Below are 20578 nucleotides of genomic sequence, written 5' to 3' on the forward strand. Positions count from 1 at the left end.
AATTTTGTTCCCCATAATCTCACCAACAGAGTGTGATACATTTGGTAGCTTAAAGAGGGCTGCAACTTCTTTGACACTACTCCACTTGAGATGTGGGGTCTATTTATATCCCTGTAACGGTTAATTCTATGTATCATCTTGACTGGGCTAAGGGATGCCCAGATAGCTGCTAAAACATGATTTCTGGGTGTGTCTGTGAGGGTATTTCTGGAAGAGATTAGCATTTGAATCAGTAGACTGAGTAAAAAAAGGTCACCCTCACCAGTGCAGGTGGGCATCATCCAATCACTGAGGGCCTGAATAAAACAAAAAGGCAGAGGAAGGGTGAATCTGCTTTCTCTGCTTGAGCTGAGACACCCCTTTTTTCCACCCTTGGACATCAGTGCTCCTGGTTCTCAAGCCTTCAGATTTGGACTGGGTCTTACACTATCAGCTCCTCTGATTCTTAGGCCTTAGACTCGGAATGAACTACACCACCAGCTTTCCTGGTTCTCCAGCTTGCAGATGGCAGACTGTGGGACTTCTTGGGGTCTATAATCACGTGAGCACATATTCAATCGGTTCTATTTCTCTAAAAAACCCGGACTAATACGAATTTTGATACCAGGAGTGGCTTTAGAGGAACATAATTTTAAAGATGAGTTTTCTGAATTGGTTCTGGCATTTCTGAAATTGGCTCTTTAATCTGATTAAAGACTCTAATGACTCTTTCCAGTAGTAAAGAGAGTACTGATAGTCTGTGGTGAACTGTTGATTAAAGATAGGTAATATATCTGCATTGGAAACTCCTAATCAACCACTATATGAAGCAAAGAGAGAAGTGGATACTTTTGGACATTTTTTAAAACTAAGGGATAAATGACATTGGTTGGTTGCCTAATGTTGCTGGTCAAAGTGGTGAAAGAAAAGCATGAACCCAGGGATTCCAATTCCCAGCTCAGGCACTCCGTAAGTGATCTAAGAGCTCCTATGCACGCCCTGAAAGACAGCCTTATCTCTAGGAGTCACAGGGTTGAAACTGGTGAAAATGAAATACAGAAACTCATTTTGAGACAGGCTGAATTACAACACAAATTGAACTCCCAGCCTCACTGTTAAAGTGAAGGGACTGATTAGGAAAGAACGAGATCCTGTAAGTTGGGATGGGATGTGTGAGAAGACCCTGATGAAATTGTGGAAACTGAGCCTTCTCTAGTGAGTCTTCCTGACCAGGGGAAGAGTTCTCCCCACCCCCACCCAGTAGCAGCAGCCTCCCCACCCACAGTGGTAGCAGCTTCTCCATCTGTATCTGAGGGGATTAACTCTGCATTGCCTGAGGAAACAGTAATGGCCTCCCCTGAGAGAGCTGCCATGCAAAACAATGCTGATTCTCCTCAGGACCCACCCCACTACCCGCTCTGCTTCTGGACCTACAACTAGAGTCAAGACTTAGCAGACCTCTAGAGGTGAGGTACAAAGTGTGACCCATAAGGATGTGTACTACACTTCATAAGAACTATTTGAGTTTTCTAATCTATACAAGCAGACGTCCAGGGAACATGTGTGGGAATGGACTCTGAGGGTGTAGGATAATGGTGAAGGGAACATAAAGTTGGATCAGGCTGAATTTATTGACATGGGCTCACTAAGCTGAGATTCTGCATTTAATGTTGCAGCTTGGGGAGTTAGAAGGGGCTCTAACTGGAAATACCCAACGTCTCTTTGTTTAATGTAAAGGAAGGCAATCAGAGGCTTAGAGAGACTGAAATGTTAGAGTGAACTTGTCATTTAAGACTTACTCACCCACACTGAAGGGGTCCAGAGGACATACCTTTCACTAATATTTTGAGAAATAAATTTATGAGGGGAGCCCAACATCCTTGAAGAGCTCCATGATGGCTCTTCTCTGGAGGACAGATCTTAGAGTGGGAACCACGGCCACTCAATTGGGAAACCTAAATGCAATAGGAATATATGTATCCTAGGGTGGCAGGGACCAAGTGGTGGCACTCAACCCAGAGTGACAAGACAAGGAAGGCAAGATTAGCATAATGAACAGTAGAGCCAAAGCAGCAATCAGAAAAGTCAGACTCACGCAAACCTTTGGTCTTGGTGAGTTAATCACGATGCTCCTAGAAGAGAAATAGAAATTCTCTCTTGATCTAAATAAGCAGAAAAGCTCTAAGTCAAGTGAACAAAAGTCACTTAACTCAGAAAAACGGAGTCACAGCCATTCAATCAATTCCCAGGGTTAAGCCAGTTTACGGACCCAAAACCCCTTGAATGAATGGGATGCCAGTTCCCCTTGAGGAAGGACCCTGATACACTAATGAAAATTTATACAGTTAACTTTTCTCCCAGCCTTCCCTAGAGGGACCTGTGGCCCTTTACCAGGGTAACTGTACATTGGGGGAAAGGAAATAATCATACCTTTCAGAGACTACCAGACAGTGGATCTGAACTGACACTGATTCCAGAAGACCCAAAACATCACTGTGGCCCTCCAGTCAGAGTAGGTGCTCATGGAGGTCAGGTGGTCAATGGAGCTTTAGCTCAGGCCCATCTCACAGTAGGTCCAGTGGCTCTCTGAACCCACCCTGTGGTTATTTACCCAGTTGCAGAATACATAATTGGAAAAGACATATTAGCAGCTGGAAAACTCCTCACATTGGTTCCCTACTTATGCAGTGAGGGCTATTATGGTAGAAAAGGCTAAGTGGAAGCTATTAGTACTGTCTCTACCTAGGAAAATAATAAACCAAAAGTAATACCACATCCCTCGAAGGATCACAGATACTACTGCCACTATCGAGGACTTGAAGGATGCAGGGGTGGTGATTCACACCACATCCTCATTCGTCTCTATTTGGCCTGTGCAAAAGACAGGTGGATCTTGGAGAATGACAGTGGAATACTTTATTGTAAGCTTAACCAGGTGGTGCCTCCAATTGCAGCTGCTGTACCAGATATGGTTTCATTGCTTGAGCAAATTAACACATCCCGGGGTGCCTGGTATGCAGCTATTGATGTGGCAAATGCCTTTTTCTCCATACTTGTCCATAAGGCCCGCCAGCAGCAGTATGCTTTCAACTGGCAAGGCTAGCAATACACATACACTGTTCTCCCTCAGAGGCAAATCAACCCTCCAGCCCTATTCATAATTTAGTTTGCAGGGATCTCAATCACCTTTCCCTTCCACGGGATATCATACTGGCCCATTATATTGATGATATGATGTTGATTACACCTAGTGAGTGAGTAGTAGTAACTACACTAGGCTAATTGGTAAGATATTGGCGTGTCAGAGGGTGGGAAATAAATCTGACTAAAATTCACTTCTACCTCAGTGAAATTTATAGGAGTCCTGTGGTATGGAGCATGTCAATATATCACTTCTAAGATAAACAGGAAGTGGCATCTGGCTCTCCTACAACCAAGAAAGAGGCTCAATACCTAGTGGTCCTCTTTGGATTTGGGAGGCAACATATTCTTCATTTGGTGTGTTACTCCAGTCCATTTACCAAGTGACCTGAAAAACTGTTAGTTTTCAGTGGGGCCCAGAAGAAGAGAAGGCTCTGCCCCAGGTCCAGGCTGCTGTGCAAACTGCTCTGCCACTTGGGCCATATGATCCAGCACATCCAATGGTGCTTGAAGTCTCTCTGGCAGGTAGGGACACTGTTTGGAGCCTTTGTCGGGCTTCTATAGGTAAATCACACTGCAGGCCTTTAAGATTTTGGAGCAAGGCTGTGCCATCACCTTTGGATGACCACTCTCCTTTTGAGAAACAGCTCTTGGCGTATTAGTGGGCCATAGTAGCTACTGAATGCTTGATGATGGGCCACCAAGTTGCCCATCATGAACTGGGTATTATCCGAACCACCACACCATAAAGCGGGCCTGCACAGTACACTCCATCATCAAATGGAACTGATATATACAAAGTCAGGCCCAAGCAGGGGAGCCTCATGGGGAGTTCCCTGTGATCAGTTGACAGGGGAATAGAAGATCTGGCCTGGTTTAGAGATGGTTCTGCATGATATGCATGCACCACCTGAATGTGCACATCTGCAACACTATGGCCTTTCTCTGGGACATCCCTGAAGGATAGTGGTGAAGAGAAATTCTCCCAGTGGACAGAACTTTGGGGAGTTCACTTAGTTGTGCACATTGCTTACAAGGAGAAAAGGCCAGATCTGTGACTATATACCAATTCATGGGCTGTGACCAAAGGTTTGTTCTGCATGGTTAGGGACATCGAAGGAACATGATTTGAAAATTGGTGACAAAGAAATATGGGAAAGAGGTATGTGGATAGACCTCTCCGAATGGTCAAAAAACATGAAGGTATTTGTGTCCCATGTGAATGCTCACCAAAAGCTTATCTCAGCAGAGGATTTTAATAACCAAGTGGATAGGATGACCCATTCTGTGGATACCAGTCAGCCTCTTTCCCCAGCCACCCGTCATCACCCAATGGGCTCATTAACAAAGTGGCCATGGTGGCAGGGCAGGGTTGGCAGTTATACATGGGCTTCGCAACATGGACATCCACTCACCAAGGATGACCAAGCTATGGCCACCACTAACTGCCCAATCTTCAGTGGCAGAGACCAACACTGAGCCCCAAATTTGGCAACATTTCCTGCGGTGATCAGACAGCTACCTGGTGGGTGCGTACCAGAAGAGGGTTCATTTACACTGGACTGCTTCCAGTACAGAAGGGGAAGCATTTTATTCTTACTGGAGTAGACACTCTGGATGTAATTTGCCCTCCCTGCACCCAATGCTTCTGTCAAAGATACCATCCATGGACTTACAGAATGCCTTATCCACCACCATGGTATTTATTCCACACAGCATTGCCTCTGATCAAGGAACTCACTTCATAGGGGAAAAAATGTGGCAATTGGTCCATGCTTATAGAATTCACTGGTCTTACCATGTTCCCCACCATCCTGAAGCAGCTGTCTTGACAGAATGGTGGAATGGCCTTTTGAAGACTCAGTTATAGTGCCAGCTAGGTGGCCATACCTTGCAGGGCTGGAGCAAGGGTCTCCAGAATGCTGTATATGCCCTGAATCAATGTCCAATATATGGTGCTGTTTCTCCCAAATCCAGGATTCATGGGCCCAGGAATCAAGGTGGAAATGGAATTGACACCACTCATTATTAACCTTAGTGACCCACTAGCAAAATTTTTGCTTCCTGTTCCCATGACTTTACACTTTGCTGGCCTAGAGGTCTTAGTCCTAGAGGGAGGAATGCTTCCACCAGGAGACACAACAATGATTCTATTAACTGGAAGTTAGGACTGCCACCTGGCATCATCAAAACATCTACAAACAATAAATGCTAGAGATGGTGTGGAGAAAAGGGAACCCTCTCGCACTGTTGGTGGGAATGTAAATTGATATAGTCACTTTGGAGAACAGTATGGAGATTCCTTAAAAAACTAAAAATAGAACTACCATACAACCCAGCAATCCCACTACTGAGCATATACCCTGAGAAAACCATAATTAAAAAAGAGTCCTGTACCACAATGTTCATTGCAGCACTATTTACAATAGCCAGGACATGGAAGCAACCGAAGTGCCCATCAACTGATGAATGGATAAAGAAGATGTGGCACATATATACAATGGAATATTACTCAGCCATAAAAAGAAACGAAATTGAGTTACTTGTAGTGAGGTGGATGGACCTAGAGCCTGTCATACAGAGTGAAGTAAGTCAGAAAGAGAAAAACACATGTGTATGCTAACACATATATATGAAATCTAAAAAAAAAAAAAAAAAAAAAAAAAGGCGCTGAGGAACCTAGGGGCAGGATAGGAATAAAGACACAGATGTAGAGAATGGACTTGAGGACGTGGGGAGGGGGAAGGGTAAGCTGGAACGCAGTGAGAAAGTGGCATGGACATATATACACTACCAAATGTAAAATAGATAGCTAGTGGGAAGCAGCCACATAGCACAGGGAGATCAGCTCGGTGCTTTGTGTCCACCTAGGGGGTGGGATAGGGAGGGTGGGAGGGAGAAGCAAGAGGGAGGAGATATGGGTATATATGTATATGTATATGTATAGCTGATTCACTTTGTTATAAATCAGAAACTAACACACCATTGTAAAGCAATTATACTCCAATAAAGTTGTTAAAAAAAAGAAAGAAAGAAAAGAAAAGAAGACTGCCACCTGGCCAATTTGGGCTCCTCATGCCTCTGAATCAATAGGCAATGAATGTAACTATGGTGATGGCTGGGGTGATTGATCCTGATTACCCAGGGGAAATTGGACTACTTCTCCACAGTAAAGGTAAGGAAGAGTAGGTCTGGAACACAGGAAATACCTTAGGGTATCTCAGTATTAACATGCCCTGTTATTAAGGTCAATGGAAAACTATAAAAACCCAATCCAGCACTGGCCCAGACCCTTCAGGAATAAAGGTTTGGATCACCCCACCAGATAAAGAACCATGATTAGATGAAGTACTTGCTGAAGGCAAAGGGAACAGAGTGGGTGGTAAAAGAAGATGGTCATAAATACCAGCTACAACCATGTGACCAGTTATAGAAACAAGGACTGCAATATGTCGTGAGTATGTTCTTATTTTTATTTGAATACGTTTGCATTCATATTTCCTGTTTGTTTTCTTTCCTTTTTTTTCCTTGTTATTTCCTCTTATTCCCTTAACATGTAGCATAAGGCATATTGAATTTATATCATAGTATCTCATTATTAATTTCACATCATAGTATTTAAGTTACCGGATATCAAGAAGAACAAACATCCCTGAGGGCTTTACTTCCTCTTCTGGGGAAAGGGTAAATATATAAATCACCATATCCTGTTGGTTCTGTTTCTCTGCTGAACCCTAATACAAGTTCCATTCTATGATGGGTTGTACACACTAAACCAGAGACCTCTACATGGGTGGGAACCAGGGGCTGGAAGTAGAAGTGGCACCACTTACCATCACTCCCTATGACTCACTGAGGTGGTTTGTGCCTCCTGTCCCCTGCAACTCTAGGCTCTGCAGGGTCACCAAATGGGTCACACTTTCACAGTGGGACAAAGCTAGAGTCCCACCTGGGCATTTGGGGTTTCCTGTGTCCCTGCAGTAGCAAGAAGAGGTGTCACAGTCTTGACAGGCATACCTGAGCCTAATCATCGAGAGGAGGCAGGGCATATGTGTGGAACCCAGGTGATCTCCTTAGGTGCCCCTTTGTATTTTCTAGCTCTATTGCTACTATAATGGATAGATTCAGCAATCCCAGCCTGAGAAAGACATGGTGACCAGGCACTCGGGTGCTTTAAAGATAAGAGCCTGGGTAATAACACAGGGTTAACATCCAACCCAAGTCATCAGAATGCTATCTAGAGATGAGGGAAACTAGAACAGATAGTGGAGAGACAGTAAATATCAACTTTAGTTCCAGAACCAAACACAGTACTAGGGTCTCTGCTTCATCCCACTAACCTCTCTTCTATGGTTCCCCACAGGCATAGATGCCTGCCAGAATCCTGGAGGAGCTGTTTCCAGAACATATAAAGAAAAGTTGATCAGAGCAATGCAAAGATCAGACTGTGGAATTTCCAAATGAGCCACCTTCATCCTCCTCCCAGGAAAGTCTTGCTGACCAGCTGCTGGGATTATGATCAGCATAGAGCCTCCAGATGTTAGCTCTTTGGGGTCAGTCTCAGTTGCTGGGAGGTGCATGGCCAAGCTCTTACCCTTCCCAGGGCACCCACATCCAGTGAATAAGCAAGGGGAGGGTATGAAGACCAGGCCATTTTGGACCAATTTAAGACTAGTCTGTCAGGCAATATTCATCCTAGAGCTTGCTGCCAGGTTGGCCAAGGCTGAAATGTGAAATGGCCAAGGCTGAAATGTGAAATGGCCAAGGCTATTTCTCATCCGCACAACTGACTTCATCATCCTTTCTCTCTAACCTCTAATTCAGTGTCTGCTACTGGAGAACTCAAACTATCATAATGAAGTAACTACTGAAAGCACCTAGACGTCCTAGGGCCAAGGGAACAAAGGAAAGAAGTTGGGTTCATTCAAGTACTGATGATTTAAGGAGGTCCTCTGCAGAGCAGGCACCAAGACCTCTAAGGAGAGCAAGTGACTAGCTGATGCTGGTGCTTCAGCAACTCAGAGGAGGACCACACTGCTAACCCCAGAGCTGCAACTCTGATCTCTGAAAGTGTCAGTGGTCATCTGGTGCTGGTACCTCTAATGAAGAATGAGGGTAGTTCTAACAGGGTCAACAAAACTGCAATCCAAAGCCAAATGTGGCTACCAATATGACAGAGTAACTTTTATAGCACACAAGAAAGTAAACTCCCTTCTCCCTTCATCCATCATTCCAGGCTACTTCTACTGCCCCCTTTTGGCACAGCTACTTGGAAAAAAGCTGGCAAAACAGCAATGGGGTATGTAGCGGCACATCCTGGACATTTTAAGAGTACAAAGGTGGGAGGAGGCTTACAACTGATAGACATTAGCTTAAAAATGTGACTTTGCCATGCCTTTGCTCAGGAAACATAAAGAGATGACTTCCAGGAAAAAAAAAATGAACTTTTAATATTGCTTAACACACTGAAGAGTAAGTAAGAACATGCTAGGAATCCTTCAGTGAAATATTAATGCTTATGATTCTGACATGAGGGATCATTAAATTTTTCTTGAAACAGACATGCCCTAATGCTTCTCTACTATTAAAAGAAAAACAAGAGATTAAAAAAAAAATGAAGCAGGAGCCTTAGTCACCTTCTTCCTCCTCAGTCTCTTTTTCTTCCATCGTTTCTGCCTCCTTCTTCTTTTTATGTTTCTTACAAAGCACAAGGATGCAACATAAAAATAAACAAGTCAAAGGAATAAACCACAATAATGGCTGGTTTCCCTTCTTCAGTCCTGTCTCTTCTGCTTGGGGATTAAAAGGTGGGCCACTACTATTACTACCTCCATTGCCTTGGTGTTCGCAGTAGGGAGGTGCCCATCCAGGATTGCAGTGACATTGTTGTTTATTATTGCAGATCCCCTTCATGTGGCAGGTCTCAGGCTGACAGGCTTGCGGCACGTGAGCCATACTGACACACTTGTTATGGATACATATCTTTCCTGGACCACACATTGTGCCGTCTTTCACTTGACCAATATCAGATATGGACATCCCTATATGATAATCAGTGCCCCAACAAGTGGTGTCATTGAAGTGAAGCTGATGCACTGTGGAATGTTCTATCAGATTAGGAATTACTCCCACATTTTCACACTGAACTCTCCCACACAGGATATCAGGGGATGCACATTTTACGTATTGTGTGTCTTTGATACCACAGTGACCAAATCGATTTCCTTGGGTGTTGATTTCTTTGTAGCAACTCTGAGGTGCACTCCTTGCATCTTTGCCAAATATCTCCCTGCACTGTTCATCATGGTTATTACAGCTCTTTTGATAGCAGTAGGCACCATCACTACAGGGAATCCCATCCTGCACATATACATCTTCTGGGCACTGATGGGATGTCCCATTGCACCACTCTGGAAGGTCACATTCACTGATCTGTTTTCTGCACAAAGTCCCTGATGACATGACCTTGCAGTCTTTACAACAAAGCCCGAAAGCACAAGCAGCTCCAGGCTTCAGAGTGCAATTCAACAGACAGCAGGGATCATTTATGCACTGTTCTATGGTTCCACAGTCACACTCCTCTCCTTCTTCGACCACTAGGTTCCCACAATACTTCAGCCTAAAGATATTCCCTGGATGTGGAGGAGAGTAAAGACATAATCCATTACTGATAAGATTGTCCCAATACTCGGCATAACTGCAGTTGCTGAATTTATTTGTCACCTCTCTGGCAGGAAACATTATGCACCACTGAAGTTCACACACACACCATTCAGTATCATGCTGCATACCTAAATTATGACCAAGTTCATGGGTCACAACAATTGCAAAAGCATACAGACTCTCGTCTTCAAAAACATTAACTCCACTATTAAAAGGACGCTGGCATATTCCACCAACATAGGCAAGTCCAAGCTTTATGCCAAATGATTTTTTTATGAAAAGATGGGCCGCATCATGTGACAGTCGGTCATCAAGGTTAAAATACTTCCAAACAGCAAAATCCTCCAAAAGCTTATCTATGTTATCGATGGGAACTGGGTTTCCTTCAGTCCAGACTTCAAGCCCAGTTAAAATTACATCAAGTTCCAAAGAGTGATACAAGCTACCTATTACATTGACAACATCAAGTATTTCACGCTGCACTACTGACACATTACTTTCCGAGTGAATGAATCGAAGATTGTCCACAACCACTACCAACTCAAGAAAACGCAAGTGGGTCCACCAGCCTGTGTAAGAACTTTGCATCAGAGTGAAATTATGCAACTCTTGCAACTCCAACTGGCGTGCTATTTCCTCTTCTGTTAACCCACATCTCATAGGTGGGAACTGTGTATCATCATTGTCTATCTTATACACCAGGTGTTCAAATGTGGCAGAAAACCTAACTGGTTCAATTTCATAAGCAAGATCATTTATCTGTAGTATTCCTCGAAAACCTCCAGAACAAGTACTGAGGGCAACCAGGGACTTAGGAACCCCCTCCACATAACCATGATAGTAGCAGTCATCAGGAACAAAAGGCTGATCCTGGCGGAGGGCACACTGGTCTGTGTAGGTGAACACTGGGAGGTGTCTGGAAACCAAGAACTTCTTGACCCTCATGTGGGCAATGTGTCTCTGGCCCCCAAACCGCAGGCTGTAGGAGAGCCAGCCTGGAGCCTTTGCATTTCTGCCCCTGCCAGTCACCTTCAAGGGGATCACCAGTTCTGGAGAGGAGAAGTGCTGGGAGGCCCTGGCTTGAGAGTGGTCAGAAATGAACAAAGACACTCCAAATGAGAGCAGCAGAAGAGTGACTCTGATGTGCACCAGGGCCTCACGCACTGCCATTATGGAGTCATCTGTTTAGGGCAGAAGAGGGCAGGGCATCAGGCGCTACTGGTCTGGCTCCTCCCTCTGAGCTGTTCAGGGTGCAGGGCTGACCTTTATGGATCTGTGTCTTGGAAGAGTTGAACCATCAGAGCTTCAGTGCTGAAAGTGAAAATAGAAAGAAGAGCTAGGATGGGGTGGTTGGGGCAGGGAGGGTGGGGGGGGGGTGGAGAGAGAGAAGAAGGTGATTTCAATTGGGACAAGGCTTGAATCAATAAAATTCCTGAGATTGTTTCATATATAAGTAAGGGCAAGGGGTGGGGGAAGAGCAGGTTTCCAGGGAAAGAGATGAAGGAAATGCATCGTAGGTTGGTAATTATTGAACCTGATAAAGATTCATTATATACTGCTCTCTAAACATGTACACTGGCATGACATTTTCCCTATTAAAAAGATTGACATCTGACTCCCAATTTCTCCTCCACCCAAAAATCTACTGATACTCTGCTAGCTTCAGTAAGCATGTAGACGGCCCATCCAAAGCTCACCATTTTTTTAATCCCTTTATTCAGACAGTTTGATCCATCTCTCCTTCTCTTCTACAGACATCTTATCTAGCCCCCATTTCTGTTTGAGGTTAGCAGTCAAACTAAGCCTCACTTAATGGACTCATTAGTTTTGTGAGAACCCCTCCAATCAAGACAAATTTTTATTTTATAACGCATTCTTACATGCAGAAAATTCCTGGACATTCAAAGGAAGGCATCCATACTGACGGAGTAATAGGGAAAGGGGCTGCTATTTGGGGACAAGGCAAACAGCCCCATTACCTCCAATCACAGCATGGAAGCAGCAGCCTTCTCTCCACCCAGCCCAGCTGCATCATGTTCTCAATCATAAGAGACTCATCTTGGCTGTGTAAATATAGATTCCATTCTATATTTTACATGGCTGGTGAGTTAGCTGAATTCTCTAGAGAAAGCTGGATTGAAGAATTTAAAACTAGAATCAGTTCACTAAAATGTTCAAAGACCACAATTTGAATAGACTTTCTTCATACCTGCTAAAAACATAAATTTTACCTCAGGTAAAAGCTAATTTCACTCATTTTCTGATTTTCAGTTAAAAGTATCAATAATTTGTGCTTCCCTGGTGATGCAGTGGTTAAGAATCCGCCTGCCAATGCAGGGGACACGGGTTTGATCCCTGGTCTGGGAAGATCCCACATGCCATGGAGCAACTAAGCCCGTGCGCCACAACTACTGAGCCTGTGCTCTAGAGCCCACGAGCCACAACTACTGAGCCTGTGAAGCACAACTACTGAAGCCTATGTGCCTAGAGCCAGTGCTTCACAACAAGAGAAGCCACTGCAATGAGAAGCCCACGCACTCACAACAAAGAGTAGCCCCTGCTCGCTGCAACTAGAGAAAGTCCATGAGCAGAAACGAAGACCCAACACAGATAGATAAATAAATAAATAAATAAATAAATAAATAAATAAATAAAATTTAAAAGTATCAATAATTTGTTTAATATTTAAAAACAAAAGTTTAAAAAAAATTTGGAGATACATTTGAACATATATTGGTGGCCTAATATTCTAAATAAGGACACAAATGGGTTCAGTAGTAAAGAGTGTAAGAAATATCCTCAGCATTATGATGTCAAAAACACCTGTACACTCCTGGATACTTTTCCAGACTAATGGATGACTACTGGAAGCCAAGAATACTAGATGAAACCTCTTAGGGAAAGCATCTCTGATATAGGTGAAATCCTAGTGACCAGATTTCCTTTCCATGTCTCTCTTCATGATATCCTTGGTATCTGCTACAGATTTGGGGGTATTAAGATGGAAATGTGTGAGTTGGAAGAGGATTATTAAAGCATTATAAAGAGGAAAATAACCTATATTAAGCTTTATCAGAAATATGATGTGGTAATAATAGAAAATTTCATTGCCAAGAATCTTTGAGTCATACCAGTCTTTGTCACTATTGCACTATTCCAAAGACAAGTCCTGAAGGACCATCACATTACCATTAATTACGTGAACTGGTGTCACACCAAAGCCCTTCCTCTCTAGCATTACCTGCACTTCAAGCAGTGTAAGAATCTTCCACTGTATCAGTAATTAACTCTTCTACTTCCAGCAGCTATTTCAAACTCCTCAAAACCCCTATTTTACCTTGTCTCCACACACTCTTAGTCACAGCTCATTCAGTGTTTCAAAAACTTAGGTCACAAACCATTCAGGGTCATGAAATCAATTTAGTGAGCCACAACTAAATAAAACAACAGAAAACATCAGAGCGCTTCACACAGATCAGTATCACCTGCTATTACCTGTCACCACAGAAGCTACAGCAGCATTCTGCTGACACATCTTATGCTGATTATCAACTATTTTCTGAACCCCAAAACTAAAATTTATACTTTGTCTATGTAGCTGGAGATGGGAATCTGCACATTATATTTCCCCATTTCTAGCTGGCTTCCTGAAGAGTTTTGTCAAGAAGGGCATGAGAGGGAGAATAAAAGGCAAAACGAAAGGACAAGGGGCTCTACCTGTTTGCCTGCTGTTACTTTCAGTGACCACCACCTGCAATGGGATCTTGCTCTGGTGGCGAGAGTTGGTTACCACATTCCCAGAACCAGCTCTATCAAGCCCTACCAAAGGTACCCAGGGGACAGCGCCCCCTCCTCAGAAGTCTGAAAACCAGATGTACAGAGCCATCTTCCAGTACCCTGGGCAACTCACACCAGCCAGCCAGTGTCTCTTTCTCAGATGTTCCCTGGCTATACCACAAAGCTCCTTGATACAAGCCCCATAAAAGAGCACCCCCCTTCTCTCTAATATCTGAGTCAGAGTTTTAGAGGACCTTTTTCCAAGTCCTTAAGGAACCAGTACCAGCTCAGCATTACCTTATAGTAGGTACAGCTATCAACTCCACAGTACCCCTTTTCTGAGTTCCAAAATTACCAACATCACCTGGGCTCGTAATGCCCTATCTTCTACACTCCAGGTCCAGACATATGAGGCCCATTGTGACAGCTTCTAGGTTATGATAACCCCAACCTCTTCTCTTTGTTCCCCCAATCGTAGGGGGGAACTCCTTCTGGCAACTCATACTTCTGTGTACCTCAGTGTTCCCTTTTTACCTTTTCAGTCCTCTATTACCTTTTCAAGAATTCCCTATAGTAATTGCTCTTGGTGGGTTTCTCTTTTCTGAACTAGATCTTGACAGATACAGGACTTGGTACCAAGAGTGTTGCCAAGAGAGACAAACAAAATGGGACTCTGGGATTGGCTTGGGTATGTTCATGGCCTTAACACAATGCTGAACTCCTTTTGAATGGGGAATCGGCACATAGTAACATCAAAATTAATTAAATTACTACTCACGTTGATTGTGATGAAGTGCCCTACTGAAGCAAGTGTGGGGGGGACCAAGGGAGGGCTGTGATGATGCCTATAAGTATCTCAAGGACTGAGGTGTGGAATAGCTATACTAAATTCTAATGGAGATTTTGCAAAATGAGGTTCAAGGCTCTAAATTCTCAGCTCAGATTTCTGATACTGGTGGACAACCACCCCCCCCCCCAAAAATATCTCTCTTTTAGCCACATGGTCAACTTCAAAGAAAATCAAAATTTAACTGCGGAGTTACAGAATCACAGAGTAAGTTGAATACAGAGATTTGCCAAGACTGTAGTGGAAATCTGATTGAGACAGAAAAAAACCTTGACACTTGAAAAGAGGAATTCCAGGTGGACTGGATTGGTTCAGAGTATCTAGATGCTCCCAAGTATCCTTGACTCTCCTTTACCAGGGAGGGAGACTACACATTTCCTGTCTGAAAAGTCTAACCACCTCTAGCTGGAGACACTGTAATTATGTCAGCTGGGAAAATTATCCTGCTAGGGGATGCCTAGTATCCTCAAGACATACTCCTACTGCCCCTTATTGGCTCTAAATGCAAATCAGAATCTAATTCAACGTGCTCCAGAGAAAAAGGTTCAAAGTCTGAATTGAGAGAAAAGAAAAGGTACTCTAAAATAATAACAATAGTTTACTAATTTATATTGGCAAAAGAAAGGAAACAAACCATATTAGTAGCAGAAAAGATGAAGCACTTACAGAGATAAAGATATATTTAATATGATAAAATTCAAGAGGAATTTGTATCTACTTAACAAATAGCTTTGAAATACATAAAGCGAACACTGACAAAACAAAAAGGAGAAAGAGAAAAATTCAAAATCTACTTGTAAGTATTAGCACACTGTCAGCAATGAATACAACAACCCCCCCCCCCAAAAAAATGAATAAGGAAGTAGAAGATTTAAGCAAAGATAATCAAGTTAATCAAGTTAACCTAACTGACACATACAAAACACACATCAAAATAAATGAGATGACAAAGAAATATGTTACAGATGAAGGAGCAAGGTAAAAACCTACAAGACCAAATAAATGAAGAGGAAATAGGCAACCTACCTGAAAAAGAATTCAGAGTAATGATAGTAAAGGTGATCCAAAATCACAGAAATAGAATGGAGGCATGGATCGAGAAAATACAAGAAATGTTTAACAAAGATCTAGAGGAACTAAAGAACAAACAGAGATAAATAACACAATAACTGACATGAAAAATACACCAGAATGAATCAATAGCAGAATAACTGAGGTAGAAGAACAAATAGTGAGCTGGAAAATAGAATGGTGGAAATAACTGCCAAGGAGCAGAATAAAGAAAAAAGAATGAAAAGATTTAAAGACTGTCTCAGAGACCTCTGGGACAACATTAAACACACCTATATTCGAATTATAGGGGTCCCAGAAGAAGAGAAAAAGAAATGGTCTTAGAAAATATTCGAAGAGATTATAGTAAAAAACTTCTGTAACATGGGAAAGGAAATAGCTACCCAAGTCCAGGAAGTGCAGAGAGTCCCATACAGGAAAAACCCTAGGAGAAACACACCAAGACAAATATTAATCAAAATAACAAAAATTAAATTCAAAGGAAAAATATTAAAAGCAGCAAGGGAAAAGCAAAAAATAGCATAAAAGGGAATCCCCAAAAGGTTATCAGCTGATTTTTCAGCAGAAACTCTGCAGACCAGAAGGGAGTGGCAGGATATATTTAAAGTGATGAAAGAGAAAAACCTACAACCAAGATTACTACCTGGCAAAGATCTTATTCACATTCGACAGAGAAATCAAAAGCTTTATAGACAAGCAAAAGCTAAGAGAATTGAGCACCACCAAACCAGCTTTACAACAAATGATAAAGGAACTTCTCTAGGCAGGAAACACAGGAGAAGAAAAATACCTACAAAAACAAACCCAAAATAATTAAGAAAATGGTAATAGGAACATACATATCGATAATTACCTTAAATGTAAATGGATTCAATGCTCCAAACAAAAGACACAGACTGGCTGAATGGAGACAAAAACAAGACCCATATATATGCTGTCTACAAGAGACCCATTTCAGACCTAGGGACACATACAGACTGAAAATGAGGGGATAGAAAAAGATATTCCATGCAAATGGAAATCAAAAGAAAGCTGGAGTAGCAATACACATATCAGATAAAATAGACTTTAAAATAAAGGCTGTTACAAGAGATAATGAAGGACACTACATAATGATCAAGGGATCAATCCAAGAAGATATAACAATTATAAATATTTATGCACCCAACATAGGAGCACCTCAATACAAAAAGCAAATGTTAACAAAAATAAAAAGGGAAATCAACAGTAACACAGTAATATTGGGGGACTTAACACCCCACTTACGCCAATGGACAGATCATCCAAACAGAAAATTAATAAGGAAACACAATCTTTAAATGACACAATAGACCAATTAGATTAATTGATATTTACAGGACATTCCACCCAAAAGTGGCAGAATACATTTTCTTCTAAAGTGCACACAGAACATTCTCCAGGATAGATCACATCTTGGGTCACAAATCAAGTCTCGGAAAATTTAAGAAAATTGAAATCATATCAAGCATCTTTTCCAACCACAACGCTATGGGATTAGAAATCAATTACAGAAACAAAAATACTGTAAAAAACACAAACACATGGAGGCTAAACAGTGTGCTACTAAATAACCAAGAGATCACTGAAGAAATCAAAGTAAAAAATACATAGAAACAAATGACAGTGAAAACACAATGACCCAAAACATATGGGATGCAGCAAAAGCAGTTCTAAGAGGGAAGTTTATAGCAATTCAATCTCACCTCAAGAAACAAGAAAAACCTCAAATAAATAATCTAACTTTACACCTAAAGGAACTAGAGAAAGAAGAACAAAGAAAACCCAAAGTCAGTAGAAGGAAAGAAATCATGAAGGTCAGAGCAGAAATAAATGAAATAGAAATGAAGAAAACAATAGCAAAGATCAATAAAACTAAAAGTTGGTTCTTTGAGAAAATAAACAAAATTGATAAACCTTTAGCCAGACTCACCAAGAAAAAACAGGGAGAGGACACAAATCAATAAAATTAGAAATGAAAAAGGAGATATTACAACTGACACCACAGAAATACAAAGGATTATAAGAGACTACTACAAGTAACTATATGCCAATAAAATGGACGACCTCAAAGAAATGGACAAATTCTTGGAAAGGTACAATTTTCCAAGACTGAACTAGGAAGAATTAGAAAATATAAACAGACCTATCACAACCACTGAAATTGAAATTGTAATTTAAAATTTTCCAACAAACAAAAGTCCAGGACGAGATCACTTCACAGGAGAATTCTATCAAACATTTAGAGAAGAGCTAACACCAATCCTTCTCAAAATTTTCCAAAAAATTGCAGAGGGAGGAACACTCCGAAATTTGTTCTACGAGGCCACCATCGTCCTGATACCAAAACCAGAAAAAGATATCACAAAAAAGAGAAAATTACAAACCAATATCACTGATGAACATAGATGCAAAAATCTTCAACAAAATGCTAGCAAACAGAATCCAACAACACATGAAAAGGATCATACACCATGATCAAGTGGGATTTATCCCAGGAATGTAAGGATTCTTCAATATATGCAAATCAATCAATGTGATACACCATATTAACAAATTAAGGAATAAAACTATATGATCATCTCAATTGAAGCAGAAAAAGCTTTTGACAAAATTCAAAACCAATTTATGACAAAAACTCTCCAAAAAATGGGCAGAGAGGGAACCTACCTCAACATAATAGGCCATATACGACAAACCAACAGCAAATATTATTCTCAATGGTGAAAAACTGAAAGCATTTCCTCTAAGATCAGGAACATGACAAGGATGTCCACTCTCGCCACTCTTATTCAACATAGTTTTGGAAATCCTAGCCACGGCAATCAGAGAAGAAAAAAAAAAACAGGAATCCAAATTGGAAAAGAAGTAAAACTGTCACTGTTTGCAGACGACATGATACTATACATAGAAAATCCTAAAGATGCCACCAGAAAACTACTAGAGCTAATCAGTGAATTTGGTTAGGTTGCAGGATACAAAATTAATGCACAGAAATCTCTTGCATTCCTATACACGAACAATGAAAGATCAGAAAGAGAAATTAAGGAAACAATCCCATTCACTACTGTAACAAAAAGAATAAAATACCTAAGAATAAATCTACCTAGGGAGGTAAAAAACCTTTACTCAGAAAACTATAGGACACTGATGAAAGAAATCAACGATGACATAAACAGATGGAGAGATATACCATGTTCTTGGATTGGAAGAATCAATACTGTGAAAATGACTATACTACCCAAAGCAAACTACAGATTCAATGCAATCCCTATCAAATTACCATGGCATTTTATACAGAACTAGAACAAAAAATTTTAAAATTTATATGGAGACACAAAAGACACCAAATAGCCAAAGCAATCTGGAGGGAAAAAAACGGAGCTGGAGGAATCAGACTCCCTGACTTCAGACTATACTACAAAGCTACAGTAATAAAGACAATATGGCACTGGCACAAAAACAGAAATATAGATCAATGGAACAGGATAGAAAGCCCAGTGTTAAACCCATGCACCTATGGTCAACTAATCTATGACAAAGGAGGCAAGAATATACAATGGAGAAAAGACAGTCTCTTCAATAAGTGGTGCTGGGAAAACTGGACAGCTACATGTAAAAGAATTAAATTAGAACACTCCCTAACACCATACACAAAAATAAACTCAAAATGGATTAAAGACCTAAATGTAAGGCCAGACACTATAAAAACTCTTAGAGGAAAACATAGGAAGAACACTCTTTGACATAAATCACAGTAAGATCTTTTTTGATCCACCTCCTAGAGTAATGGAAATAAAAACAAAATAAACAAATGGGACCTAATGAAACTTAAAAGCTTTTGCACAGCAAAGGATACTATAAACAAGACAAAAAGACAACCCTCAGAATGGGAGAAAATATTTGCAAATGAATCAACGGACAAAGGTTTAACCTCCAAAATATATAAATGGCTCATGCAGCTCAATATTAAAAAAAACAAACAACCCCATCAAAAAATGGGCAGAAGACCTAAATAGGCATTTCTCCAAAGAAGACATACAGATGGCCAAGAGGCACATGAAAAGCTGCTCAACATCACTAATTATTAAAGAAATGCAAATCAAAACTACAATGAGGTATCACCTCACATGGTTAGAATGGGCATCATCAGAAAATCTAAAAACAACAAATGCTGGAGAGGGTGTGGAGAAAAGGGAACCCTCCTACACTGTTGGTGGGAATGTAATTTGATACAGCCACTATGGAGAACAGTATGGAGGTTCCTTAAAAAACTAAAAATAGAATTGCCATATGACCCAGCAATTCCACTACTGGGCATATACCCAGAGAAAACCGTAATTCAAAAAGACACATGCACCCCAATGTTCATTGCAGCACAATTTAAAATAGCCAGGACATGGAAACAACCTAAATGCCCATAGACAGACAAATGGATAAAGAAGATGTAGTATATATATACAATGGAATATTACTCAGCCATAAAAAGGAACGAAATTGGGTCATTTGTAGAGACGTGAATGGACCTAGACTGTCATACAGAGTGAAGTAAGTCACAAAGAGAAAAACAAATATCGTATATTAACACATATATGTGGAATCTAGAAAAATTGTACAGATGAACTAGTTTGCAAGGCAGAAATAGAGACACAGATGTAGAGAACAAATGTATAGACACCAAGGGGGGAAAGTCAGGGGAGGGTGTGACTTGGGAGACTGGGATTGACATATATACACTAATATGTATAAAATGGATAATTAATAAGAACCTGCTGTATAAAAATAAATAAATAAAAATTAAAAAAAACAAAACAAAACAAAAAATACTTCTGATCTGCAAAGACCTTGTTAAGAAATGAGAAGAGATACAGACTGGGTGAGAATATTTGCAAAACAAATATCTGATAATGGATATTATGCAAATTACAGAAAGAACTGCTAAAATTCAAAAATAAGAAAATAACCCAATTTAACAATAGGCAAAAGACTTGAACAGACATCTCATCAAAGAAGATATACAGATGACAAGTAAGCATATAAAAAGACGCTCCATGTCATATGTCACCACGAAATAGTGAATTA

At 41.0% G+C, this 20578-nt stretch overlaps 1 protein-coding gene across 1 annotated transcript; it reads right to left on the reverse strand.

Annotated features, from left to right (window-relative positions):
* Positions 1-8748: 8748 nt before the first annotated feature.
* LOC132360174 (disintegrin and metalloproteinase domain-containing protein 20-like) lies at positions 8749-10953 on the reverse strand. The gene has a single exon (XM_059915235.1). It carries the CDS (start codon positions 10951-10953, stop codon positions 8749-8751), a length of 2205 nt encoding a protein of 734 aa, XP_059771218.1.
* Positions 10954-20578: the final 9625 nt, after the last annotated feature.

The sequence above is a fragment of the Balaenoptera ricei genome, chromosome 2 (assembly GCF_028023285.1).
Source record: "Balaenoptera ricei isolate mBalRic1 chromosome 2, mBalRic1.hap2, whole genome shotgun sequence".
Taxonomy (NCBI): Eukaryota; Metazoa; Chordata; class Mammalia; order Artiodactyla; family Balaenopteridae; genus Balaenoptera; species Balaenoptera ricei.

Bases quoted from the DNA above. Each gene is read 5' to 3' on its own strand.
- LOC132360174 (XM_059915235.1), bottom strand. From the start codon at position 10,953: ATGGCAGTGCGTGAGGCCCTGGTGCACATCAGAGTCACTCTTCTGCTG.